The sequence below is a fragment of the Archocentrus centrarchus genome, chromosome 4 (assembly GCF_007364275.1).
Source record: "Archocentrus centrarchus isolate MPI-CPG fArcCen1 chromosome 4, fArcCen1, whole genome shotgun sequence".
NCBI classification, from domain to species: domain Eukaryota; kingdom Metazoa; phylum Chordata; class Actinopteri; order Cichliformes; family Cichlidae; genus Archocentrus; species Archocentrus centrarchus.
Window position 1 is genome coordinate 18,908,662 of NC_044349.1, and position 27,377 is coordinate 18,936,038.

Consider the following 27,377-nt stretch of genomic DNA (forward strand, 5'->3'; position numbering starts at 1 on the left):
CATTACCCAGCATGCATTTTCCTCTTGTTTTTCAATTTCTTTAACAAAAATAAAAACAAAATTTCAGAATTTTCGTATGCTAAATATATTGTTCTAATCTAAATTCTTTATAATAAATTATAGAAAAAATGCAAATAAAAAGGTGACACCTGCGCCCTTATCAAATATGGCGTCTTCGACTTCATTCTCTTAACGACGAATCACAGTTCGTGTTGTTGGGTTGTCCTCCCAATGTAACGATGGTGGGCATGAGCGTTCTCAGGTCTGTTGCTGCTTTTGCAGCCAGACTGAGTCCTCTGAAATCTGGAAATACTGCGGCTAATTTACTCACTCGAGCAATCCCCCGGACAGATAAAGGTAAGACACACCCCGTCTGTTTAAAAAGTGAGAACTTTGACCGGAAGGGTGGTTGTCTTTCCTTATGACCTTGCGGTGGGTCTTCTTAGCTTGCTAATGTGAGCTAGCTGTTAACGTTTTCCCTGCTGCTGTCAATAATAGGAAATAGCAATAACTTTATTGTGGCTCCGTGTACATGTGTACTTCTGTTTGCCCGCCAATGGCGTTTTAACCTATGTTTTGATTGCAACAAACGATGCACGTTTAGTAGAAGATTAGTTGGGTTACAGGTTTTGAATGATGATTTATCTTCTCTGAATTCTCCTAAATAATAAGTGCTGTTGTCTGCAGTTTTATCTAAACGAGTTAATTTTCACTAAGTTTTTAATAGCGAAACGTTAGCGAATTATTTTTAAATGATAAGGTTTTAATTCCAGTAAAGCACCGTAAAACCCATCTAATTCAATGGAACATCCTTTAAACATTTTATAAAATGACTTTTTAAACTCTAATAAATATTTTTGCAAGAGTGAAAGGGGATGGCAGTGAAACCTGCTATGATGTATGGTTTGGAGATACTGACAAAAGACAGGTGGCAGAGTTGAAGATGCTCAGATTTTCATTGGGAGTGACCAGGATGGACAGGATAGTGAATATATTGGGCAAAGTGGAGCTGCCAGGAAGGAGGAAAAGAGGAAGACCACAGAGAAGAGTCATGCAGAGGGTTGGTGTGACAGAGGAGGATGCTGAGTATAGGGTGAGATGGAGGTAGATGATCCGCTGTGGTGACCACTAAAGGGAGCAGCTGAAAGAAGGAAGAAACTAATACATATTTTTAAAGCTGTAATGATGGTCATTCTTGATTTTGCAACTATGGTCCAGCTCTGTTTTATTACTAAGATGACCACCAGTAATTTGAAAATAATCAGGGATTATTTATTGTTTTACTCAAACATAGTCACCATAATTCAAAACGATGACATTAGCCTTTAAAATCAGAATAAATTGAAATTCATAACAATTTATTAATGACCAGAATCCAAGTTTTTGTAGTCTAATTACATCAATATGTAAATATAGCACTAAACTCTAACTGGCAGACACACAATCATTTTATGACCTTTATTTAGCTAGGAAGCCCCTTTGAAATCAGATCTCTTTTACAAGGGAAACCTGGCAATGGTAGCAGCCATACATGCAATAAATACAGCTGCAACACGATATATGAATACCCACAACATAAAACACCTCACAAGAAAAACATCCTCCTTCATATCTCCTTCCTTGTGTTCCTTATGATGGTTTTAAATTCACCAGTAGATATAATTTTTTTTCTGCAAACTATTCCATGTTCAACGTGCATAAACTCCAGACCTATCAGAACCCTAGGCACATCACAAAGCAACCATTTAGAGGATCATAGCTGATAACTGTTGGTACTGGGACAGAGAAGGACACAGAGGTTAACTGGAAGTGTACCTAATTGCTTTATAGAGAAAAATATACTAGTGCTGTTTTCTGTGATTGGTCAGTGATACCAGTTTTTGTCCAGACCACCTAATCATAATGCGGTGGTGAGACAGAGACTTAGTACTTGTAATTTAAACATAGAGATGCAGGATATACTGAATAAAGACTGTGTAAAACTGAGGAGCTGGCGTGCATATACACTTTATCACCATAATCAATCACAGGCATTATGACAGCAACTGTACCCTGTTTTGCAGTGGCAGTCCGTTGGGGTCACGGAAAGAGACTATTTGTCATCAAACCTTCAGACTACTATGACAGGAGATTTCTGCGCTTATTGGTAAGTCCTGTAGCAGCATCTCATTCATCAAACTCATGTACATATCCAAATTTGGGATTTCCAATATCCAGGTCAGCAGAAGTGGTCTCTCTTAACTTTGAGACTTAAGTGGAATCACAACGATTGTGTTGACTCTTTTTGGAAGTTGCTTTAGAGAAGGAAACAAAATCTTGGTAATGCAATGGAAAGATTAAATTCAAGCCCCCAAGCAAAGTTTATTTCTCAAAATATTTCCATGACTGTTCATACCATACTGTTGGAACTTAATTATTGACCCACATTGCGTCCTTTTAAAAACCAAACATATTTCTATAAATGACTTTAGCTATTTAGCTCATCCATAAAGTAAACTTACACACTTACTTAAATTACATAAAGGCAGCAGCTACTGCTTCATACATCTAAACCCAAGTGGCCAAGATTATACTATTACTTCACTGTTTCTGGGTGTTTATGATGGAGAACTGCAATGTAATTCTATAAAGTCTGGGTAAGAAAAACAAAGAAGTAAACTCAGTGAGCCAAAAAGTAAGAAATATTGCTTCCACTTGGTTAGTCATGGATGGCGACTTGTGTGCAATGACAACACAATTTGCAGTATATTCTTTTTTTTTTCTCTCATTTTTACTCAGCAATTTTACATCTTGCTGACCGGCATTCCCGTGGCTATCATCGTCACAGGTGTGAATGTCTTCATCGGTGAGTAAACATGTCTTTGTTTTCTTGTGTATTCTAGTCAGTTTCTAATGATTTTCAGGACTTCACTCAGCCAAATATGTTTAGTGAATAACTCAATGTAAGTTACTCAGAATTAAATTTGTGTTGTGTAGGTGAGGCAGAGCTGGCTGAAATTCCTGAGGGCTATGAACCTGAGCACTGGGAGTACCACAAGGTGTGTACCCTTTTGTCTCTTTAGTTTTTTTTTTTTTTCCCAACAGTTCTTTCTGCCACTTGGATTTAGGGAAGGAAATGCACATGTGTGAGTTTATATTTGGAATTATAATATGTGCATATTCATTATTATGCCTCAATTGCACTGTCGACTTCTAAAACCTCTGCACTGTCCTCCAGTGAATTTTTTTGGACTGCTATGTTTAATTTTCAAGCTCTGTTGCAATGACGGGAACTTCAGACAGAATCTGTTCGAGGGCCCTGTTCAATGAAGTCAAAATAAGCCCTGACTGAAGAAGCATGCAAAGCCCCATCATGTACAATGCAGCCAATGTAAATACACCTTTGCTGTTCCTCCTGTGACAAGCCACAGTATCTGTCATAAAAAAAAGTTTTATTTGCTGAAAAATCATTGAAACTTTTTGTGTGATATTACAGCTTCAGTTCCCCAAAAGCTGTGATGCTGTGTAAAATGTAAATAAAAATAGAATGCAATGATTTGCAATTCTCATAAACCCAGATTTTATCCACAACAGAACATGGAAAAATATCAAAACTGAGACATTTTACTTTTTCAATTATTTGAATTATTTGAAAAAATTAGATATTTTTGAATTTGATGACAACAACATGGTTCAGAATTTGGGATAGTACTAAAAACAAACTGCTGGAGGAACATTACACAACTAATTAGGTTAATTGGCAACAGCTCAGTAACGTAATTGGGTATAAAAAGCATCTTAGAGAGGCAGACTTTCTTAAGAGGAAATGTGGGCAGAGGTTCACTAACTTGCAAAGAACTGTCTACAAATTGTGGAACAGCTTCAGAATGTTTCTCACCATAAAACTGTGAAGTTTTTGAACAGCTCATCATTGACAGTAAATAATATCATCAAAAGATTCAGAGAATCTGGAAAAATCTCTGTGGGGGACAAGACTGAAAATCAATATCGGATGCCCGTGATCTTCAGGTCCTCAAGTGAAAACAGGCATGGGGCATTGGCATAGCTCAGTGGGTTGAGCAAGCGACCCATGTTCCAAAAGGCTGCAGGAACCTGGGTTTGATTCTGCCCAAGGCTATTTCCTGCATGTCATGCCCCCTGCTCTCTGTTCCTCCTTTCCTGTCTGCTCTACTGTCCTATTAGAAAAGTAATAAAGGGGAAATATCAATATTAAAAAAAAACAAACAAACTAAAAAATGGGCATGATTCTGTCATGGAAATCTCTACATGGGCTCAGGAACACTTTCAGAAATCATTGTCTGTGAACACAGTTCACTGTGCCATCCACAAATACATGTGATCACGATCCAAAAATACTTCTGTCTTCTCTGGGCCAAAGCTCATTTACAATGGACTGAGGCAAAGTGGAAAACTGTTCTGTGGTTAGACTAATCAAAATTTGAAATTCTTTTTGGAAAACGTGGATGCCGAATCCTCTGGACTACAGAGGAGAGGGAGCATCCAACTTGTTATCAGTGCTCAGTTCAAAAGTCTGCATCTCTGAAGGTATGCGGGTATGTTGGTGGCTATTAAAGGCATCGTTAATGCTGAAAGGTCTATCCAGGTTTTGGAGCAACATATGCTCCCATGCAAATGATGTCATTTTTCATTTTCAGGTTGCATATTTCAGCAAGACGATGCTAAGCCGCATACTGCAGCTATTAAAACAGAATGGCTTCTGGGTGGAGTCCGGGTGCTGAACTGGCCTGCAGTCCAGACCATTCACCAACTGAAAACATTTGGCATATCATGAAACGAAAAATATGACAACGTAGACCCAAAACTGCTGAGCAGCTAGAATCTTAAATCAGACGAGAATGGGACAACATTCCTCTCCCAAAAGTCCAGCATGACCAGGAGCTTCTTCGTCCTTTTTTTTTTTTTTTTTGTCCCCCAATATTCACTTTGTTGTACACTGTGGGGGTCAGACTGTCTTAGGGAGAACACTTACAGCAAGAAATCCTAACTTGGCATGTGGTAGTCTGTGTCCACTCACCAGCATAATGTCTGGTTACCACTGCCACCCAAATTTTGCTCCTGCCCAGATTTTGCTCCTTTCAACTTTGTCCTTTTCCTGCAAATGAAGTTAAAGCTGAAGCTGAAGTATTACTAGACTGACACACTGGAGCAGATCCGTCACACATTGCAGATGAACAAGTGCAACAGAACAGACTTGAACTTCCAGGAAGGGATCTAAAAATAACAGCCGTGCTAGACTCCTGACTAAGGAGGCCTCTGATAAGGAGAAAGCAACTGATTTTAAACTGCGAATGGTTTTTAAATCAATAAAACACTCCAAGGCTCTCTGTTTTCAACAAAGATTTAAAATTCCTTTATTGCCATGTCACAGTTATGTTAAACCGAGAAGAAAAAAAACAAAAAAACTCCAATGCCTTTCAGCATGAGTGTACATCAGGGAGTTCATGAAAGCACTGGGTTTTCTCTAATGGTGTTCCACCTAGGGTGGAATATTCCAGCAGTGAAGCTCCACCAATAGGAGGAATCAAAAAGCCTGGACAAATGAAGGAAGCTTAAAGGATATCAGCACCAAGCCCATAACATTGACCAAATTCAATCCACACAAACAAGATGAACACACAGCAGCATCACCCACAGAGAACATGAATGCATCTGCAAAAGAAAGGGGGGGTTGTTTTTGAGTTTTCATGGGTGGATTCACAGATCCTGATAATTATGTCTTGTGACTAGTCTTATGGTTAGTTTAGGATTTTTTTTTTTTTTAAACAAAAAGCACCTTAAAAAACAGACAAACTAATTGGCCAAGGCAGCCCTGTCACCACAATAACATTGCACTGCATGTCACATGAGGTAAGTTGTTAAGTGATTTAATAGTCTCATTTTATGTTTGCACTCAAATACTTGTGTTCTGTTGTTGCAGCACCCCATCACCAGGTGGATTGCACGGAATGTCTATGATTCCCCGGTGAAGGACTACGAAAAGATGATGGCTGTGCTCCAAATTGAAAAGGAAAAAGCAAACATGAGGTGAGTGTTACTGCCAGTTTTTCAGCCCATTACTGAAGGTCAGAATGCAGTTGTGATACACTGACGAAGTCTAAGAACAAATGTCCGTCACCAACAACACAAATACATTTTCTTTAAAATTGTTTTAAACGAAATCTGTCTAAAAAATTTTGATTGATACACAGTATCACACTGATATGCACTGATGTACTACAGCTAGTAGTTAGCTGTTTTGTGTGGTGTGATCAGCAGTGCGATTGCTTTAAGTTTGAAGAAACTGTCCAGTGGTTTTATGATAGTATTCATAAAACCACTGGACAGTGGTTTTATGAATACATCATCATAGTATTATGATGATGTATTCAGTTTGACAGACAGAACTGTTGTTAGTTGGCAGAGTGCAAAACCTCGACAGTTGTTCTCATCCCCGAAGAAAACAGGTGCAAGTGGATTTTCAGAACATGTGGATTACACGTATGAACAATCATATGCAGATTGAGGACTTTTGAGATCTCATGAAAAAAAATAAAGCGCTTATTTTTTAGTCATGTATACGAGGTATCTGACTACTAAGTACTAAAAATTGGCAGTGCAGTTTTCCAGTCCCAAAGCTCGAGCTTGCCTATGAAATAACAGAGATTGATAAATCTTGGGGATGCAGCTTTGACCAAAGTAATTCTTTCTTCTTTTATGAGCATTGTGCATTAGTCTGTTATTTTCAGTCTTCCTTGATTTTTATGAAGCATAGTATTATGTTCCTCTGCCTCTTTGTTGTCAACAGACAGACACAGCTGGAGGTGCGTCGACACATGAGGCAGCAAGGAGATGGCCCCTGGTTCCAAGTGCCGACCGTCAACAAGGAGCTCATTGACCACAGCCCCAAGTCGTCTCCTGACCATTAGTCCAGATGTGTCTGTCATCAGTACATTGTGCTGATCAATCTCACTGTTTGTACATTTTCCCCTTAGTGCATAAATAAAGTATCTGTATGTACTCAATTTTTTTTAGTGTCTTTACTGGGTACACACAGCAAAAATCTTTACCTGGTGTGGGGTGCAGTTATACTGCTCGGAGGAAGCTCAGGGAATAGCAGGTTGCGTCAGTTTGTTTGTATGGAAGACTTCTCTGCAAATTAGTTACAGCCAAGTGCTTTTTAAATATTACACCTTACATTTATTTGAAATGGTTGTCTGTCTGTGTTAGCCCTGCGTCAGACTGGTGACCTGTCCAGGGTCTACCCTGCCTCTCATCCTGTGGCAGCTGGGATAGAATTCAGCCCCCCCCTTACCCATTCCTGAATTGGAAGAAAATTAATGGATGGATGGACATTTATTTGACTGTACTGTGCATTCTTCCAGACCAATCGATGAGGAAGTTTGTATTCCTGTTCGTTTATTTTTATGTTTTCATGCAATGAACAGGACCGTCCACCGGGTGGCAGAGCTCTGCAGACAAGTTGAGCCTGGTCATATGGACAAAGGGCTTCTTTGACACATGCAGGGTTATATAGAAGTCCTAATATCACATATAAAATATATGCAGGAAACTAGCTATGAGTAGCCATTTGCAGTATAGGTTTTTGTTTATTTATTATAACCACAAAATCCTGCGTAGAAACCACATTTAATGTCCTCATCCTTTTTTTTTTATTTTTTAAACAAACCAAAGCGTCTGCAGATTGATACAGGGTAATGAAGTTTCTGCAATCAGCAGCTATTAAAAATAAAATCAAAATGCCCTTCATAATCACGCATTTCCTGAATCCTGGAAGGTGGAAACATGCTGTAGTAAATGTGGGTGTCTTTATGAATCATCCTCGAAGGTGGGAGGGGCCCTTCTCGTAAAATATCCCCATGAGCAGCAGCACAGTGGCGTCACCACAGTCAACAGTAGCAATGTAATTTCTGCGCAGGTCCGAGGCCTTTCTTTTTTTTTGGGGGGGGGGGATAAAAAAAAAGAAAAACAAAAGAAGAACATTAGCCTCAGCTTTGCATCAGCCAGCCCGCCCGCCAGCCATCCAGCCAGCCTCCACCCGTCTGTCATTTTATTTTTGTGTTTTTCAGCGTCACATCCCCCTGGTCGGAGGAATGTAGAGACGGAGTGCTTTAAAAATAGCATCCTCTCCTGTGACAGGCGCTGCTCCGGAGGCTCCGCAGCACTGTGGTGCGAGAAGCAGGAATGCGAAGATGGCTGCAGACCTAGGAGAGCTGCTGGTCCCATACATGCCCACCATCAGAGTCCCCAGAACGGGAGACAGGGTTTTCAAGAGCGAGTGTGCCTTTTCTTTCGACTCTCCCGTAAGTGTGCCTGTCGTCCCCCCTCCACTCTCTGTCTCTCCCTCTCTCTCTCTGTCACACACACACACACACACACACACACACAGTGAGACGCGAGCAGCTTGTTTGGGGAGAGAAAGTGCGTCGCAGACTGGCTGACAGATTGTTTTGCACGGGCTCAGCAGCGCACGTGAATCTGCTGTAATGCGCGGGTCTCCATGACCACCGGCCCCTGCGAGCTTGAAAGAAAGAAAACAAATAAATAATTAAATGCTGTTTACGTCTCAGGCGATAGAAATGAAAGGGGTTTCCTCTGCGCCCGTGAGCCCACTTCACAGCACACCGCTACTACTGAAGGTCTTCAAGCGGGCCGGTCAAAGCAATAAACGGAGCCGCTCACACACCTGCCTGAAGCTGAGCTCAAAGCCTCCGGCGGCGCTGCCAGGCTGGAGGAGCCGCTGAAGAGCGGCTTTACTGCTCCACTCTTAGGTTTTTAATAAGCTATAATTTCTCTAAACATGACCTAAACCGTCAGCGGTGCTTTAGCTGAAATTGGTGTTATATGGTAAATTTATAGACGTTTAAAATCGTAATGCCGTTCTTTAGCCTTTAGTAGCTTTTATGGTATGATGTGGAGTCTCAGTTCAACATTGTGGCTATAGTGAGTTTACAGTAAACGGTTAAAAGTTAAACATTTTGGCAGTCATAATGCACACTTCTGTTTTTAGCTAAAAAATGAAAATCTTTTTTTTCTCCTTAGTTTTTGTCTTCTGTGATTAAGACAAAGTTGGCAGCATCAAAACACTGGCTATTTCCCCCTTTTTTTTAGCTTTTAAATGGCTTTATGCACACATAGGCTATGATGTAGAGTTCAGTCTTTTCTGTGCTTGTTATGACCTGTGACAGACACAAATTTTCTTTGCTCTCTATGCTTTCTCACAATGAAATCTTACTTTTTCGACTGAAACCATTTTTAAAGGTGACTCAGCTGTCTGGAGTTCATCATGTTGGCCTGAGGACTGGGTTATTTTTACCCTTGCACCGTTGAGGCTCATATGTCACTTTGGGCCACTTAAAGGTTTATCACGCGGGGTTTATAAGGCCTGCCCAGGTTGTAGATTTAGGTTAGTTTTGGAGGGGTGTTTTCCAAGTGTTTTGCCTCTGATAGTTCACATGTAAAGTGAAACTGTCAAAGAAGTGAACAGGTTGAGGTTATCCCTTACGAAAATCCACTGTGGTTAACTATGTTTTTTCTGCAGTTCCCTCTTGTCCATTGTGTGAAAACTACACCAAACTACCATTTTTCTGCAGTAACCATGGTTTTGGTAAAACCATGGTTACTGCAGAAAAACCATAGTTAACCATAGTGGATTTTCATAAGGGTAGTGTGGATTTGAAAGCACTTTTATGTGTGTGTCACTGGTCACACAATGACCAAAGCATGGCATCCTGTAACACACTGGTTAAATACAGCAGATCAAAAAGATATGACACAAGTGAGTCTCGGTATACCAGTGTAATGGCGATCAGCTTTAAGAGGATTAAAGTTAGTGTTTTTAAACTGAAGAAAAACCTGCAGGTCCTCATTTTCTTAAGAACTGAAACACTTCAGTGAAATGAGTCTCATATCTTAATGCCTGTAATAGAATGTTCTTCAGTTTCAGCAACAACAGTGTAAAAATTATTGTATCATGTTGCTTGTATGAAGTGTAATATGAGAGAATAATCAACAATTTTCTTTGGCTTAAATAACATGTCAGAGGAGGGATTTGAATTCAAAACAAGGCTCGTCAGCAGCAAACATGCTGAAAAATGAATGTGCCAGAGCAAAATTTTGGCACTCTTTGACCAAGAAAGACTTTGAAAATGTGTTTGCAGAATCACTCCATGAATATAGTATATTGTAGTGTGGTCAAAATGTTGTTGTAGCTTAAATGTCACCTTGTTTTAAGTAAAGAATGAGCACCTCTTATACATATAACACATTGTGAGCAGTATAATGTTTATATAATAAAGTATAATGTTAAATACATGCTGAATTTGTGAAATGAGGCAGCATAGAAGAGGCAAATTCAAAAATGCTGCCCATGGTAAAGAATATTTAAAATGTGATTATAGCATGTCAGTAATTGTTCCCCTTGCACTGCTGATCGTTGTTTGTTTTGGTCTGCAGGAGTCTGAGGGAGGCCTGTATGTGTGTATGAACACATTCCTGGGCTTTGGTCGAGAACATGTGGAGAGACATTATCGCAAAACAGGACAGAGCGTTTACATGCACCTCAAACGGCATGTCAAAGAGGTATGTTTTCCACCTGCCCTGTGTATTTTGTGTATTGATTGTTAAAGGGACCTCATGATACAGATTAAGGTAAAATTCAGAGCATAAAAATAATCTTTAGTAGCTTTTATGGTATGATGTGGAGTCTCAGACACTTTTCAAATCCCATCTATAAAGGACTTTTCAATCGGTAACAGATCAATGACATTTTTACAGTAGATATTAGTCAAGAGTAGAAAAGAAAAGCCAAAAGCCCCTGAGTAAAAGTAGTGATATATGTAACATTTTTAATCAATTATTATTAATCTTCTTACACTTCAGACTCATGAAAATCTGAAATACATTTTTAACATCTAAAAAGCAAACTGAATCCAGATTCGTTATGCACAAAATAATAAAATTTTTGAAAGTTTTGCAACCCCAATTCCAAAAACATTGGGGCAATATGCAAAATGTCATTAAAAACAGAATGCAGTGATTTTTGAATCTCCTAAACCTATATTTTATTCACAATAGTACAATGAAAGCATGTCAAATGTTTAAACTGGGAAAATGTACCATTTTAAGAAAAAAATTAGCTCATTTTGAAATTGATGGGAGGAACATGTCTTAAAGTTGCTACAGGGCCGTGTTTACCATACCATGTAGTATCGCCTCCTCTTTTAACAACAGTCTGTAAACCTCTGGGAACTGAGGAGACCGGCTGCTGGACTTTGGGAAGAGGAATGTTGTCCCATTCTTGTCTGATAAAGGATTCTAGCTGCTCAACAGTTCTGTTTTTCATGATCACCATATGTTTTCAGTTGGTGAAAGGTCTGGACTGCAGGCAGGTCAGTTCAGCATCTGGGCTCTTCTACTATGAAGTGTGCTGTTGTAATAACTGCAGTATGAGGTTTAGCATATTCTTGCTGAAATATGCAAGGCCTCCCCTGAAAAAGACCTCATCTGGATGGGAGCATATGTCGCTCTTAATCTTAATCTATACTTTTTAGCACTGATAGTACATTTCCTGATGTACAAACTGCCAATTCCATTAGCACTAATGCACCCCCATACCATCAGAAATACAGGCTTTTGAACTGAGTGCTGATAGCAAACTGGATGGTCCCTCTCCTCTTTAGTCCAGAGGATGCGGCGTCCATGTTTTCCAAAAGAATTTTAATTCATCTGACCACAGAACCACAGTTTTCCACTTTGCCTCAGTCCATTTTAAAGGAGCTTTAAGTGAGCTTTGTCTCACAGTCCCACAGCTTTGGATCATGTTCACATACGGCTTCTTCTTTGCATGACAGAGATTTAACCTGTATTTGTCAATAGCACAACAAACTGTGTTCACAGACAGTGATTTCTGAGTGTTTCTGAGCCCATGCAGTGATTTCCATGATTGTTTTTTAATGTAGTGCAGCCTGAGGGCCCGAAGATCATGGGCATCCAACATTGGTTTTCAGCCTTGTCCCTCACGCAGATTTCTCCACAATATCTGAATCTTTTTCATGTTAGATGTTAGATTCAACTCATTGTCACTGTGCACATAAGGCACACAATGAAATGATCGTTCCAGATCACTCATCTAGAGACAAGCATCTGCGGTCATGCAGTCAGAGACAGGCGCTACCATTATGTTCTCTAGATCAGGGGTCTCAAACTCCAGGCCTCGAGGGCCGGTGTCCTGCAGGTTTTAGATGTGTCTCTGCTTCAACACACCTGAGTCAAATATAGAAGTCATTAGCAGGACTCTGGAGAACTTGACTGCATACTGAGGAGGTAATTCAGCCATTTGATTCAGGTGTGTTGGATCAGGGACCCATCTAAAAGCTGCAGGACACTCGATGCCTGGAGTTTGAGACCCCTGCTCTAGATGATGAGCTGTTCAAAGTCTTCGCCATTTTTTGCTGAGGAACATCATTCTGAAATTGTTCCACAATTTGTAGCTGCATATTTGTGAATATCTGCCTATCTTAACTTGTGAGAAACTCTGCCTCTCTAAGATGCTCTTTTTATACCCAATCATGTAAGTGACCTGTTGCCAGTGAACCTAATTAGTTTCAAAATGTTCCTCGAGCTGTTTCTTTTCAGTACCATTTACTTTACCAGCCTTTTGTTTCCCATAAGCCAACTTTTTTGAGACCCGGAGCTGCTATCAAATTACAAATAAGCTAATATTTTTTTATGAAACGCTAAAATGCCTCATTTTAAACATTTGATATGCTTTCTGTATTCTGTTGTGAATAAATATGGGTTTATGAGATTTGCAGATCATTGCATTCTGCTTTTATTTACAGTGTCCCAACTTTTTTGGAGTTGGGGTTGTAGAACAGTAGCAAGGTTAAATAAGTCAAACCTTACTTGAACCCCCTTATAATAGCATTAACCTTCAGGCTGGTGCTGTCGGAGTGCTTATGGATGTTTTCAGCTCTGTGCCTCAACTCTAAGCTTTCCTACTGAACCTTTGGTAGTTTTTATGTATTTGGAAAATTCCAAGATTTGACTTGGTAACTTGCTTTTAATTATGTGGAAAATTTTCATTTTCTATATGGAACACAATCTAGTTTTTTTAGTTTGTCCATAGCGGGTCTGCTGAACATGCCAAAGGGAGGTTTGTTTACATAAAAACCCACAAATCATCTTACTGTGATGTTTTTTGTATGTTTTTAATGTGCAGAAATACACTGCTCAAAAAAAAAAGGGAACACTCAAATAACACATCCTAGATCTGAATGAATGAAATATTCTCATTGAATACTTTGTTCTGTACAAAGTTGAATGTGCTGACAACAAAATCACACAAAAATCAATGGAAATCAAATTTATTAACCAATGGAGGCCTGGATTTGGAGTCATGCACAAAATTAAAGTGGAAAAACACTACAGGCTGACCCAACTTTGATGTAATGTCCTTAAAACAAGTCAAAATGAGGCTCAGTATTGTGTGTGGCCTCCACGTGCCTGTATGACCTCCCTACAACATCTGGGCATGCTCCTGATGAGGTGGCGGATGGTCTTCTGAGAGATCTCCTCCCAGACCTGGACTAAAGCATCCGCCAACTCCTGGACAGTCTGTGGTGCAACATGACGTTGGTAGATGGAGCGAGACATGATGTCCCAGATATGCTCAATCAGATTCAGGTCTGGGGAACGGGTGGGCCAGTCGATAGCTTCAGTGCCTTCATCTTGCAGGAACTGCTGACACACTCCAGCCACATGAGGTCTAGCATTGTCCTGCATTAGGAGGAACCCAGGGCCAACCGCACCAGCATATGGTCTCACAAGGGCTCTGAGGATCTCATCTCAGTACCTAATGGCAGTTATGCTACCTCTGGCGAGCACATGGAGGACTGTGCGGCCCTCCAAAGAAATGCCACCCCACACCATTGCTGACCCACTGCCAAACTGGTCATGCTGAAGGATGTTGCAGGCAGCAGATTGCTCTCCATAGCTTCTCCAGACTCTGTCACGTCTGTCACATGTGCTTAGTGTGAACCTGCTTTCATCTGTGAAGAGCACAGGGCGCAAGTGGCGAATTTGCCAATCCTGGTGTTCTCTGGCAAATGCCAAGCGTCCTGCACGGTGTTGGGCTGTGAGCACAACCCCCATCTGTGGATGTCGGGCCCTCATACCATCCTCATGGAGTCGGTTTCTAACAGTTTGTGAAGACACATGCACATTTGTGGCCTGCTGCAGGTCATTTTGCAGGGCTCTGGCAGTGCTACTCCTGTTCCTCCTTGCACAAAGGCGGAGGTAGCGGTCCTGCTGCTGGGTTGTTGCCCTCCTACGGCCTCCTCCACGTCTCCTGGTGTACTGGCCTGTCTCCTGGTAGCGCCTCCAGCCCCTGGACACTACGCTGACAGACACAGCAAACCTTCTTGACACAGCTTGCATTGATGTGCCATCCTGGATGAGCTGCACTACCTGAGCCACTTGTGTGGGTTGTAGAATCCTTCTCATGCTACCACGAGTGTGAAAGCATCACCAACATTCAAAAGTGACCAAAACATCAGCCCGAAAGCATAGGTACTGAGAAGTGGTCTGTGGTCCCCACCTGCAGAACCACTCCTTTATTGAGTGTGTCTTGCTAATTGCCAATAATTTCCACCTGTTGTCTATTCCATTTGCACAACAGCATGTGAAATTGATTGTCAATCAGTGTTGCTTCCTAAGTGGACAGTTTGATTTCACAGAAGTTTGATTTACTTGGAGTTATATTGTGTTGTTTAAGTGTTCCCTTTATTTTTTTTGAGCAGTGTAATAGATTTACATAAGCAAAACCCAAGTAAAAATAGACTTGAAGTTGAAAAGCCCTGACAAAATTACTACAATGAGCGTTACAAAATTTGAATGACTGAATCCATTTAGTTCTGAACAGAATTAATTACTTTAGGGTTTCATTCAAATTTATGATCTCGTTATTTTGTCGAAACACTGCAGTTTTACACCTTTGTTGAGACTAAGCCAGAGAGCTTTTGACTCAGCTGTTTAGTAAAGTAACTTAATGGAACAATCGTGGCTTTTTTGGTGCAAGAGTATCACATGTGAACCAAAACGTGCTTCTCTGTCTTTGAAAACTTGATGGTGAACAACAAAGGTCTGAGCTGCTGCCGCTGCCGGCGCTGCTGTGTTTTTTCAATGCCTCTAATTGGCGTCAGATCAGCTCTGCTTTGTAGAGAGCTGCTATTTCAATGCCTGGATCCGGCCAGAAACAGCTGCTCACATTCTGCAGGCTCCTGTGTCTGGTGGTTTTTTTCCCATGGGTCCACTTGGTCTCAAGTGTGTCAGCATTCTCTGTCTTTCCACCCCTATCTACCCACCAACTGAGAAGCGTTCAGGGCAACCTGATCAGACTGAAAGGAAACCAGTTGGTGGCGCTGTGTAGTTGTGCTGCCGAATAATGATTTTGCAGATTCATAGTTTTATTTGATTTCACTAACTGTGTGTCAAAGCTAAAATATGTGTATTTAAGAATTAAAAATTTTTTAGTTTCATGCTGCCTTTTTTTTTTTTTTTTACTGCACTGGACATGGTGCAATCAAGAGACAGGAGAAATGTAGCAGAGGCAGAAAAAGACCATGACACACACAACAGGCAAAGACAGGCCTACACACATGATGTTTCGTGTACTGTAAATGGGATCTGTCGTATTCTACAACTTAATGTAGTGAAGCAGTTTATTAATCATTCTTTATTTTGACCCTGCCATGGTAGGGGTTTTCCACTTGCCCTGTAACCTGACCTGGCAACTGGAACATCCAGCATCTATTTCTAACAAAATGACAACCATCTGGACTGACTCCAGCAAGGCATAAAACCATCTTTTTTTTCAAGCAATTTTGGATGACTATCCAGGGCGCTAAAAGGTGCTTTAATGTGATGAGGGCTCTTTGATACAGTTTTTCTTTCTTCCTCCCTGTTTCCTACAGAAAGCCACAGGAGCTGCTGGAGGTGCCATCCCCAGACGAAGAAATGGAAAAGTATTTCTAGGTCAGCCATTGAGCCATTTTAAAGATTTGTACCTCCAAAAACAAACAAAAACCTTCTGATGGGATGAGAAGGTCTAACTAAATGCTCCTTTCTTGTCACACTTCAAAAAGTTTTCTTAACCACTAGGCCTATTATCAGACCTTAGATGTACCTGAGTGAAAGGTATCACTGTTTCCTTAACCATTTTTGTAGTATAAAAACTGGAATATGAATATCTTGTATGTAGGTGTAACCAGTTACACTCCACCACAGGTTAGAGGCAGGATTAAACCACTTAACACTAAATCTGCTTTAGCCAAATTATTCCCATCATATCTGAAAAGTAAATGAGTTGATTGTTGTTCATAAATGTGCAACTCTAGAAGCATTTTACTTTTTTTTTTTTTGTTTAGCTGATTATTTAATATTTAGTCATGTGGTTAGAAATGCATGTCTTTCTGCTAAGAGGCTCCCTTTTGTTTGTTACTCTGTTGTGACCTTCCAGCTGCCCCTCTTGCCAGCCTTTACCCAAAGCGTCAGATATTCCTCTTGATGAGCCCCCTTCTCTTCTTCGTCCCCTTCATCTTGTTCTCTAAATATAGCCCATTTATTTGTATATGTGGTTGGTAACTGTTCTAAATCAAATCCTGGTCTACTCCCCTCCATCTCCGCCTCTTTGGGGTGAAGAGGGGACGGTTGCTATACAGCAGGTGCCGCCCCCCCTGTCAGTCACTGGCCCCTCAGCTGCCACCACCTGTCAACCTCCCGTCTAGGCTGCTGACACACTTCCACTGCAGCTATGACGCTGCGCCCAGAGGACCAGGTGTCTCTCTGCCTCCTTCTTACCCTCCTTCACTTACTGCTGGAGGAATTCCTTCCACTCAGCCTCTATGAAGGGTAGATTAGATCAACCCTCCAGCTATTATCTGACTCTTCCTGAGGAGTCCTTCTTTGGAACAATTCTTCCTGTCATCCATTTAAGATCTTTGATGTGACAGCAGTTATGTATGTATCTGCCATAATCCCCATACCAGTCCAGTGATTTAATCAAGCTGCTAGCTGCTGACGTCACATGAAACCAGTAGGCATAATAGCATTGTCAGGGCTAACCTATGATCCTGTTTCTCATGAGTCATTATACAAGTTTAGGCTGCACTGGAAAACAAAGAGCTCTGTATGGAGGGTGATTCAAGACCTCTCTATAGAAGTCTGATTAAAGGGTCAAATCAAACATCATCTCTTTCAGACAGAGAAGAACATTTAAAGAGCATTAAATAAAGACATTTAAGAAAAGACTCAATCATGCTGCACATGATGTGATGCCAAACAGCAGTGCCTTTAGTCAGCGTCTAACTGCAGCTGATTTTTTGCTTCCTCCCTAAAAGATTTAGAGCTGAACCGTGATTTTAATGGGGAGGACTATGAATATGAGGATGAGGCCAAGCTCGTCATTTTTCCAGACCACTTCGAGATCCCCTTACCAAATATTGAGGAGTTGCCCGCACTGGTCAGTGAGTTGGTGCTGTGTTACAATGCATGCTGATGGGGGACGGTGCACTCAGTGGTTCCCTGAGTGGCAGGTTGGTCACCCTTTCTTGACATTTTACATTCAGGGTTCAAAAAAAGATGTGAAAACTCAAAAATGAGACCCTCACCTAACTTCTTTTTTACCTCCTAAAGGATTGGTGGATAATGTGTCGAATATACACTTTCAGAAACTCTTTGCAAACTTGCAAACATTTTGGGGAACCATATGGTGCACATGTATCTGGCTTTATAGCTTTTGAGTGTTTTCTGTGTTTATTGCTTGCATGGAGTATAGAAGAGACATTTCACTCATTTATTAGTTTGTTTTGGCTTCAGAGCTTGGCTTTGGCATGGCTGTGATTTCTGTTCTATTGTTTAATGCATGTGTGGTTTAATTTTGTGGAGGTGGAATTTATGGTTGTACTTAATTGTATAGTATTATTAAACACCTGGTGAACAGGTGGTTTGCTTGGTCTTGGGCTGCTGCAGAGGTCGATGGACATTTTTCTTAATTCTTTCTCTCTTTCTATGCTGAATCAATCCTTTGATGTGACACACACCTTTTTTAAACATAAATCTTGCATGACCACCATTGCACTTTTTTTTTGTTCTATTCTTCTGAGGTTTAATGCTAATTTGTAAGAAAATAATTGCTTGTACTATTGTTAAAAGAATATACAGCCACTCACCTGCTGTCTCTGGTGATGTCAAGGTGACCATTGCCTGTGATGCAGTACTCAATGCACCATCAGCATACAAGAAACAGGAGCCAGAGTCCTGGGAAGAGGAGATCCAGGTGTCTAGACATGCCAGAAGCCTCAGACAGCTGGATAATGGGGTCAGGATCCCACCAAGGTAGGAGTAAAGTTAAGCCACCTTTCATGCAACACTGTGACAGTGTGGCACTGTCACTTCAGATTGTGTAGATAAGTACATTAACTGGATGAAATAACTCACTCATATTCTCATGGCTCACAGTGCTTAAGCAGAACACGCACAGTATGCCCCTACAGGGTGCAGTGAAAGATAGAAGAGCAAGTACTAGGTAGAAACTCTAAGGCAGAATAGAATAGATAGAAAATAAGCTAAACTGGATTGCTCAATCTTCGATCATAGACAATGAAACTTTTATAATATTCTAATAAACTGTAAAACACCAACATAGTCAGTGTCTAATGTCTGTCGAGCCATCCCATTCTTGTGAATAGGATCTCTCTTGGAAGCTTTTAGAGAATGGCTACAAACCTGGCAAACACAAAGTGGTTGGAACTGATTAGATTCATCAAAATGTCTATTTAATAGAATAAAATGATGACCTGATGACACTTTACATCTAAAAGCTGAAAAGTCAACTTCAGTGTCAGCCCAAAATTTTCAGCAAAAAGGTTCCAAATTACTGCCAAATGTGAGCCATGTTTCACATTTGGCTAGATACTTGGTGAAACTAATCTTTGGTGTCCACCTATTAAAATCATTAATAAACTCTTTGCTGCGTATTATATGGGTCTGAGTAGGTGTGGATGTAAACTACAGGCATACAACTCCAAGGCCATTATCCTATTTTTTAAGGATTCTGTATGAGGAAATACTGTGTTTTGTAGATTAAGTCTGATCTCTGCTGCTTCAGTTTTTCAGTTTACTTTTATATTTTTTTTCATTCCTCTGCTGTATTTGATGGAAAACGATTTAAAGGCTTTTCATGAGTATACATTATTTTAGGTGAGTTTTTTTTTTTTTTCCTTTTCATTTTAACTTTTCTATTCAGTGTGTTTTTAAAACTGGAGAGAAACTGTAAATTGGAATAATTTCGCTCCTGCTATTGAGCAAAATGCAATTGTGCTATCAAAAGTTGTTTCTTCATGAGACTTAGCATGACTGCATGATTAAAAACAGCACATCAACAACACAAGTCTGTGTTTATCCTCTGTAGTGGCTGGAAGTGTCAGAAGTGTGAGATGAGAGAAAACCTGTGGCTGAACCTGACAGATGGAGCAGTGCTTTGTGGAAAGTGGTTCTTTGATGGGAGCGGAGGTAACGGCCATGCACTGGAACACTACAGAGAGACCAACTACCCTCTGGCTGTCAAACTGGACACCATCACCCCAGACGGCGCAGGTCTAAGACACATGATATCATCTGAACTGTTGCACGAATCCAGAATTTAATTGATTGCTGTTGTTAGTGATCAGTCAGACTCAGAAGTGCAAATATAAAGCCAGAATTGATCTGCATGTATGTAATTTATAAAGACTTATGAGTAAGTTACCAGATACAGTAGACATCACCTAAGTCAAAGTCGCACAAATCGGAGTTTCACTCTAGTAGGATGGCTTCTGCAGGTCCCAAGTTTTCCTAACATCTGGTCCCACCGTAATGCATTTCCAATTAAATAAATAAGTTGGATGAGTTTAGTGCTGAAGCCCTCCTCAGCTGCCGCCACGCCCAATTCCAATAGCTACTATCTACGCAAACTCCATGTATCGGCTCGTTCATGTGCAACTACATACACTAACAACACCTGGAGATCGCTTGAGTGTCTATACAGTCACGTGATGTCGTGATTGACTGCACTGGGCGAATCATTTCTTTTCATCATCGCAAGCGCAGGAGTCAAGCGTAAGCTACAAACTCGCACTTACAAGCTAAAATACGGGATTATAAAATTTGCAGAAGCAAATCCAGAGGTCAAGCAGAAAGCCATTGCTGCGAAATTCGATATTAGACCCCAAACTGTCTGATATTTTGAAGAATATTGAAGGATGGATGGATGGATTTTATCCAACTTACACATGAGATGTATTTTTTACAAGTCAGATGAAATTCAATGGGCCATTTGAATCCGAGTTAGACAGTTTTTACTGCATTTCTAAAAAATAATAAATAATACTACTCTTTTAAATTTCAGATGTCTATTCATTTGAGGAGGAAGAAGCTGTGTTGGACCCCCACATATCAGAGCACTTGTCCCACTTTGGAATAGATATGCTACAGATGCAGAAAAGAGTAAGTTAGCCTGTTTTTACTTTTGTGTAGGAAGGGAGAAGGAAGTGGAGATAACAACTATACAGTATATAAAACAAACACAATTGTAATGGGAGGCACTTTATATAGACTAAAATTTTCATCAAACTTAATCGACCATTGGGCCTATTTTACACAGTACCAAAAAAAAGAAAAAGTAAAGTACATTTATTTAAAATTAAGATGCCAAACTACAGTTATTTGCTTATATTCCTCAACAGAAAAGTTAGTTTTAGTGGTTGAATGTAATGCCTTATTAATTTCTTGATTAAGGTACTAAAGGGATATTGCAACTAAAATGAAAAGAACTTTATTCCTGAACAGTTTTAGTTTTGTACATGAGCAAAAAATGTGAGACTAATTGGCATTCACTGTTGGGGTGTATCCAGTTATCTATTTTTCATGTGAGGTGTTATTTATAAAAAACAAAACAGATTACTTGTCCATTCAAATTCTCTCCATCTTTGAGAGGATTGTCTTTTTTTTGTTGTTTTTTTTACATTTTTACATATGCCTTTCCTTCTCCCCTTCAGACAGAAAATGGCCACCACACAGACAATAATCCCCGGCCGCGAGTCAGCGAATGGGAAGTGATCCAGGAGTCAGGCATGAAGCTGAAGGAGGTCTATGGTTCTGGTTATACAGGCATCAAAAACCTGGGAAACAGCTGCTACATTAGTACAGTAATGCAGGTCCTCTTCAGCATCCCAGACTTCCAGAGGATGTGAGCAGTGTATTGTATTGTCAAAATTTTTTTTTCTTTATATTGCCTTTACATATCACTGAAATACTTCTTTAAAAATTTCATAACCATGTATTTGTCAACTGATCAATGAAATTTTGCAAACAAAAAAATAATAATCATATCCAATAACTAGTGTTTAAACTGCAAATATTCTGTTCAAAATTGCATTGAAAATGATTTTTAAATGTTTATCCATGTTGTAGTATAACCCAGATTTATAGCAATATTTTAAACACTTACTTTACAATGAATTTTCATGAAATGGTTGTTACTCAGCCCATGCTTGGTTTGTGCAGTCGTTAATGGTGATTTCTGATTTTATTACTTGCTTCACAAAACTGAAACTTCATTTTCAATATTTCTTTGTTTTAGTATCCCATGGATTGGTTGTGTGGCACCCCCTGTGCCCGATCTTAGGTCAGAGTGTGACTAATGTTTTGCTCTATAGGTATGTGGGTAATCTTCAGAGGATATTTGACTATTCACCCCTTGACCCCACCCAGGATTTTGCGACTCAAATGTAAGTGACTCCGGTGTTGCGTAATGCAATGTGGCACTACACAAACAAGAGAAGGTCTTTTCCAGCTGTTGCTCAAAAGCATTGGAAAAAAGGACTGAAGTTTTTTTTTTTTTTTTTTTTTTTTTTAGGATTAACATAATTTCTAGTGTTCTAATAGAACTGAATCTTGCCAGTGAATTTTAGTTAAGATGATAAATGATGTTGGGCATAAAATCTGGTTTGTTTTGTCACATAAGCCAGTATGTTGCAAGAGGCCAGTGAGATGCTGTGGGCATGATGATGGTAAATAGAGTCTTAGCCAGGCAGGCAATGGATATCAGCTATGTGTTTTATACTCTGAGGCATGCAGCCAGATAACAACATGTTTATATCTCTGTTAATATGGGCAAGAGCTTGTCAGCAAGAAATGGGTCATTAAGAAAGTTAAGTTTGGTTGGGTGTTGTGTTGAATAATGACCCTCTCTTAAATGCATTTAAGGATGTGTGAATTCATTTTCCTGTTTCTTGGTAGGTAGGATTATCCTGAAAAATATTTTTACCTTGTATCCAGGTACTTAATAGGCATGCTACTTGTGGATAAAGGTCAATAGAATAGAATAGAATACCTTTATTGTCATTATTTAGGATGTACAATGAGATTGGAGGGCCACGCCTGTTCAGTGCCATGCAATAGAAAGTCAAACTTTCTAAAATATAAATTATAACTTCTAAAAATATACAGAAAATAAAACAGTATGTATAAAATATATAGAAAATAAAATGTATAAAAATATATACATTGTAAAAAATAAGTGTATACCTATAATAATGAAGATGGTGAGTATTGCACTTGGTGAATGAACATTGCACTAGTGAATGAATATTGGATATTACACAATATAGGAGTGATGGATATTGTTCAGTATGAATGATATAATATTGCAGAGTTAGAGTGGGGGTGTGTGTGAGTTCAGGGGGGTGATTGCTCTTCGAGATAGAAACTGTTCTTGAGTTTGTTCTGGCTTTGATCCAAGGTACTGAAGGAGAAACAGAAAACTCTTTCTTGATAAACATGAAGCAGTGGAGAAAAAAAACAAAACAGATTTACATTTACTAGTGCCCCAAAGGAGTGCTGAGGTTCTGCCACAAATACTTGAGTTCATTAAATTTACACATTGTGGAAAAGCCACGTAGTAATTTAAAATAAATAACAAAGAAGTTTTGCATAGTTCGCAGGATAAAATAATCCATATTCATGGACTTGAGCTTTGGTGCAGCTCACCAGTTTTTGCTCTTTCACCCTTTAAGCTAGCTTTCTTCTGATTGTCTGTTTAACATAAACAGAAGGTTTGAACAGCAGGTGGGTGGGCCTTCTGTGCCTGCAGCCATAGCTTTTCCCGAGATTACCATATTTGGGATATTCCCTTTTTGCAGATATCTTACTGATCCAAAAGTGGAAAAACACCCCTGAAACAGATCATCTAGAGCAGTTTGAAGCCTGAGCTTTGGCTCAATGAGATTACTTTTACATAAGCTGACCTCATTATTCAATAAGAACAGCTGCCATTGTAACCGTATATATGACAGGAAAAAAATAATTAAAGCAGAACATGTCCCTTTTACATCAAATTCACTGCATTTCTATTTCTATTTTTTAAATAAATATGAAGTAGTATACAGTTAGATGAAAAATGTTATTCCTCCTTGATTCATTATAATAGCAAATACATACATAACATAGGCTTACATGAATCTAAAATTACCATGCTTTTAATTTCTCATAATCACCTCTCTGGAGTCTCATTGTATATTTGAAAAGGATGTTGTTCCCTGATTAAATTCTGTACCAAAGAATCGATGTGCAGGAGATGAAGAAACTTTAAATGTATACATAATTATTTATTTTGTAGTATATTGTTTTAGTATATTGTTTTGTAGGGCTTACCACTGCTACAGCTTTGTGAGACTGAAAACTCCAGGGCTGGCATGTTTGCTTTTACATGAGATGGCTTCCAGGTGTGTTATTTGAATGTTTTGTAGTGGGTTTTTTTCCTTCCCTGACACCTGTGCACAGTTCCTTCAGAGTGAGCCATCAAAAAAAAAAAAAACCAACAACCCCTGCAAGACTAAAATAAGACACTACTTTATGCTTATGTCTGTGTTTTTTGTCCGGCAGGGCTAAACTGGGACATGGATTGCTTTCAGGCCAGTACTCCAAACCACCCATGAAATCTGAGCTCATTGAACAGGTGATGAAAGAAGAATACAAGGTATTAAACTGGGTATGTCCAGCTTCCAAACTGGGTCCATAAACAACAGAAACATGTTAATAATAAATGGTGGCAAAATGTATCTCTTTTAGTTTAGTTTTAGCCACTCAGTTTTAAAAGTAGCTACAGATAAGAACAGCATAAAATCAGCACAACCTGGGAAATCACCATCTTCAGATCGGATTATATTGCATGATAATGGTGTTAGGTGATAGTCCTATAAGGAGTTCAGTATCTCCATGTCTTCTTACAGACCCCACAGATTTCTTTATTGCTATTTAACCAATACTAAATGGGTATTACAAGGCATCAAAAAGAATTATGGGTACCATTAAAAAATGGTCCTCAAAGGAGGGCCAGAGGGTGTGGTCACTGAACTTCAGGCCACGCCCATCAAAATCTGCTTCTCAAGTCTAGTTAAACTATATAAAGCTTCATCAATATGTCCTATTTCAGTTTCTATTAAAAAAAAAAACACAAGAAAATATAAAAATTAACCATTTATTTTTTGGGGCTCAGTTTCACTCATTAACAGAAAGCCTCCCCAAAAGTGGGCATTGCCCGCTCTCCAGGGAAGGGGGTTAATCTGAAAATGAAGCTTTTCCAATCATCCAACACCATTATCGTTTAATATAATCAGATTTGGAGATGGTGATTTCCCAAATGTGCTGATCTTATCTGGAGTTACTCTTAAAATATGTCATGCAGTTCCTCTGTATTATTAATGTGCCACAGGTTTTTGTTCTTGGGAGCTTTTCAGAGGAATTAAGTTGAGTTTAGATATACTCGAATATTCTTGTGCCTTTTCCCCACCTACCTTTTTTCCTTTTGTCGAAAATCTGTTGGCAGCAGTCCCAGCTGTAACACTTTTTGACCACAACAGCTCCAGGCACAGCTTTAATAGTTTGTGTTTTGCCTTTGAATTCTCCGCATCGCAGCTGGATATTACCACGTGGTTAATTGTGCTGTTAACAGTTTAATTGATATGAATATTTATTCATGTGTTTTGTTTGTCGAAATTGAGAGCGCATAATTTTAAATGGTCGCTTTTTCAGTGTAGTACGCATCTGTCAGGAAATTAGAGGAGAAAAGGCTTTAAAGCATAATGGGACCCAGCATTAGTTCTGTAAGCCCTGGGCTTCTTTTAAGCCTCACCAGCCACAGTAATTGATAGGATAGAGCTGTGATCCCGAGCTTCCTGCACATGTGATGGGGAAGTCATGGTTGGACATATATTGACAGCTGGGGAGATATGGGGGAAGAGCTTGTGTTGGCATGCTGTATACAGCCTGTATTATGTCAGTGTCACCCATTACAATTACATAGTCTCATCAAAGTAGCTTTTTAAATGTATTCCCCTGTCATATATGTTCTGGTGCTGGAGGCTGATGGTTTTCTTATGTGTTAGGACTTTTATTTGTGCTTTATTGTAGGGAAAATATTGATTTAAAAAAACAAAAAAAACAAGTACATTTATTTCTGGTAGAAGACAGAATGGCAGCAACATCTTTAAGCATCTGCTAATTTTATTGCAACTGCTAAATAATGAAATTGCCAGATTGCACTTTTTCCACCTTTACTTCTGTTTAACCAAATTAGTTATAGATGTGTCTACTTTGCTCTTAAATGGGTTATGTTATCTTCTGAACGAGCTAGGTTAGAAGTGTATGTTTTTTGCTGTATGTTTGTGAGTGTAATTTTATATGGCAGAAATGTTGAGGAACACCGAGGAGCATATGGAAAACATGCTTTTTCCTTGAGCACAGGGATGCAGGTGTGTGTGTGTGTGTGTGTGTGTGTGTGCGCGCCCACGCGCGCGTGCAAACTAGCTTAAAGTTTTCCAGGTTTTTCATAGGTGATTCTGGAACGTTTATGCTTAAACTTTGAGATGTAGCCAGTATCTGTGTCTCTTCTGTTTTGTAGCATCATATTTGTCCACTGGTGTTATTGGCATATTAGACAAACATCACAGAATCCTTCAAACTCCTATATTTTCCACTCATGGTCTGCGGTCTTGTGGTATACGTCCCTCTGAGATGGTTGAGTGTTCATGCATAGTCGGCGTGTGTGAGAGACACCTATTTTATATAGTTTATTTATTTTTTTAAATTTCAGCACCAGCAGAAGGGCATCTCTCCCCGAATGCTGAAGTCTCTGGTCAGTAGGGGACACCCAGAGTTTTCCTCCAACAGACAACAAGATGCCCACGAATTCCTCCTACACATGGTCAACCTGGTGGAGGTGAGTGAAGCAATTAATGTTAGTATTAATGTATTCACATGTATACATGAACACTCACTGGACACTTTATTAGGCACGCCTATTCAGCTCTTCATTAATGCAAATATCATGGTGAAGCGGACCTGCTGAAGTTCAAACAGTGAGCATCAGAATGGGAAAGGAAAGGTGATTTAAGTGACTTTGAACGTGGCATGGTTGTACTAGACAGGCTGGTCTGAGTATTTCAGAAACTGCTGATCTACTGGGATTTTCCCACACAACCATCTCTGGGGTTTACAGAGGATAGTCTGAAAAAGAAAAAATATCCAGTAAGTAGCACTGGATATTTTCTGGGCGAAAATGCTGTGTTGATATGTTAGAAGTCAGAGGAGGATGGCCAGACTGAAGCTGATAGTAAGGCAACTCAAATAGCCACTTGTTCTAACCAAAGTATATAGAAGAGCATCTTTGAGCACACATCACCTTGTTCAGATGGGCTACAGCAGCAGCAGACCACACCAGGTGCCACTCCTGTCAACTGAGAGCAGGAAACTGAGGCTACAGTTCACACAGACTCACCAAAATGGACAATTAAAGACTGGAAAAACTTTGTCTGTGCTTAGTTTTGATTTCCACTGTGACATTCAGTTGTTAGGGTCAGAATATGGAGTAAACAACATGAAAGCATGGAGCCATCCTGCCTCGTATCAACTGTTCAGCCTGCTGGTGGTGGTGTAATGGTGTGGGGGATTCTTGGCACACTTTGCCCCCTTAGTACCAACTGAGCATCATTTAAAACCCTACCTGAGTATTGTTGCTGACATGTCCATCCATTTATTACCACAGCTTACCCATCTTGTGATGGGTGCTTCCAGCAGGATCATGCACGCTGTCATAAAGCTCAAATCATCTCATTTTTTTTAACATTAGAGTGAGTTCACTGTACTCACATGACCTCTATGGTCAGTCCAATAGAGCACCTTTGGGATGTAGTGGAGTGGGAGATTCTCATTGTGGATGTGCAGCCAACAAATCTGCAGCAACTGTGTGTTGCTGTCATGTC

At 39.7% G+C, this 27,377-nt stretch overlaps 2 protein-coding genes across 6 annotated transcripts in view; both read left to right on the forward strand.

Moving 5' to 3' along the window:
• Window positions 1–199: 199 nt before the first annotated feature.
• ndufb5 (NADH:ubiquinone oxidoreductase subunit B5) lies at window positions 200–7,022 on the forward strand. Its single transcript, XM_030726515.1, has 6 exons — window positions 200–357; window positions 2,064–2,146; window positions 2,779–2,845; window positions 2,977–3,038; window positions 5,939–6,045; window positions 6,806–7,022. The coding sequence occupies exons 1-6, from the start codon at window positions 240–242 to the stop codon at window positions 6,924–6,926; spliced, it is 558 nt and encodes a 185-aa protein (XP_030582375.1). The 5' UTR covers window positions 200–239; the 3' UTR covers window positions 6,927–7,022.
• A 1,006-nt stretch (window positions 7,023–8,028) lies between these two features.
• Window positions 8,029–27,377, forward strand: part of usp13 (ubiquitin specific peptidase 13) — a 37,010-nt gene continuing 17,661 nt past the window's right edge. The window contains exons 1-11 of one of the 5 annotated variants that reach the window (XM_030728314.1): window positions 8,029–8,321; window positions 10,474–10,599; window positions 15,993–16,053; window positions 17,418–17,539; window positions 18,272–18,414; window positions 19,490–19,674; window positions 20,465–20,562; window positions 21,114–21,304; window positions 21,774–21,845; window positions 24,001–24,106; window positions 26,210–26,335. In XM_030728314.1, the coding sequence (XP_030584174.1) occupies window positions 8,211–8,321; window positions 10,474–10,599; window positions 15,993–16,053; window positions 17,418–17,539; window positions 18,272–18,414; window positions 19,490–19,674; window positions 20,465–20,562; window positions 21,114–21,304; window positions 21,774–21,845; window positions 24,001–24,106; window positions 26,210–26,335 (1,341 nt within the window). In that variant the 5' untranslated portion in view covers window positions 8,029–8,210. Of the gene's footprint in view, window positions 8,322–8,567; window positions 8,790–10,473; window positions 10,600–15,992; window positions 16,054–17,417; window positions 17,613–18,271; window positions 18,415–19,489; window positions 19,675–20,464; window positions 20,563–21,113; window positions 21,305–21,773; window positions 21,846–24,000; window positions 24,107–26,209; window positions 26,336–27,377 lie in introns of those variants that run through there. The other 4 variants (XM_030728315.1, XM_030728316.1, XM_030728317.1 and 1 more) reach the window with 4 other exon arrangements.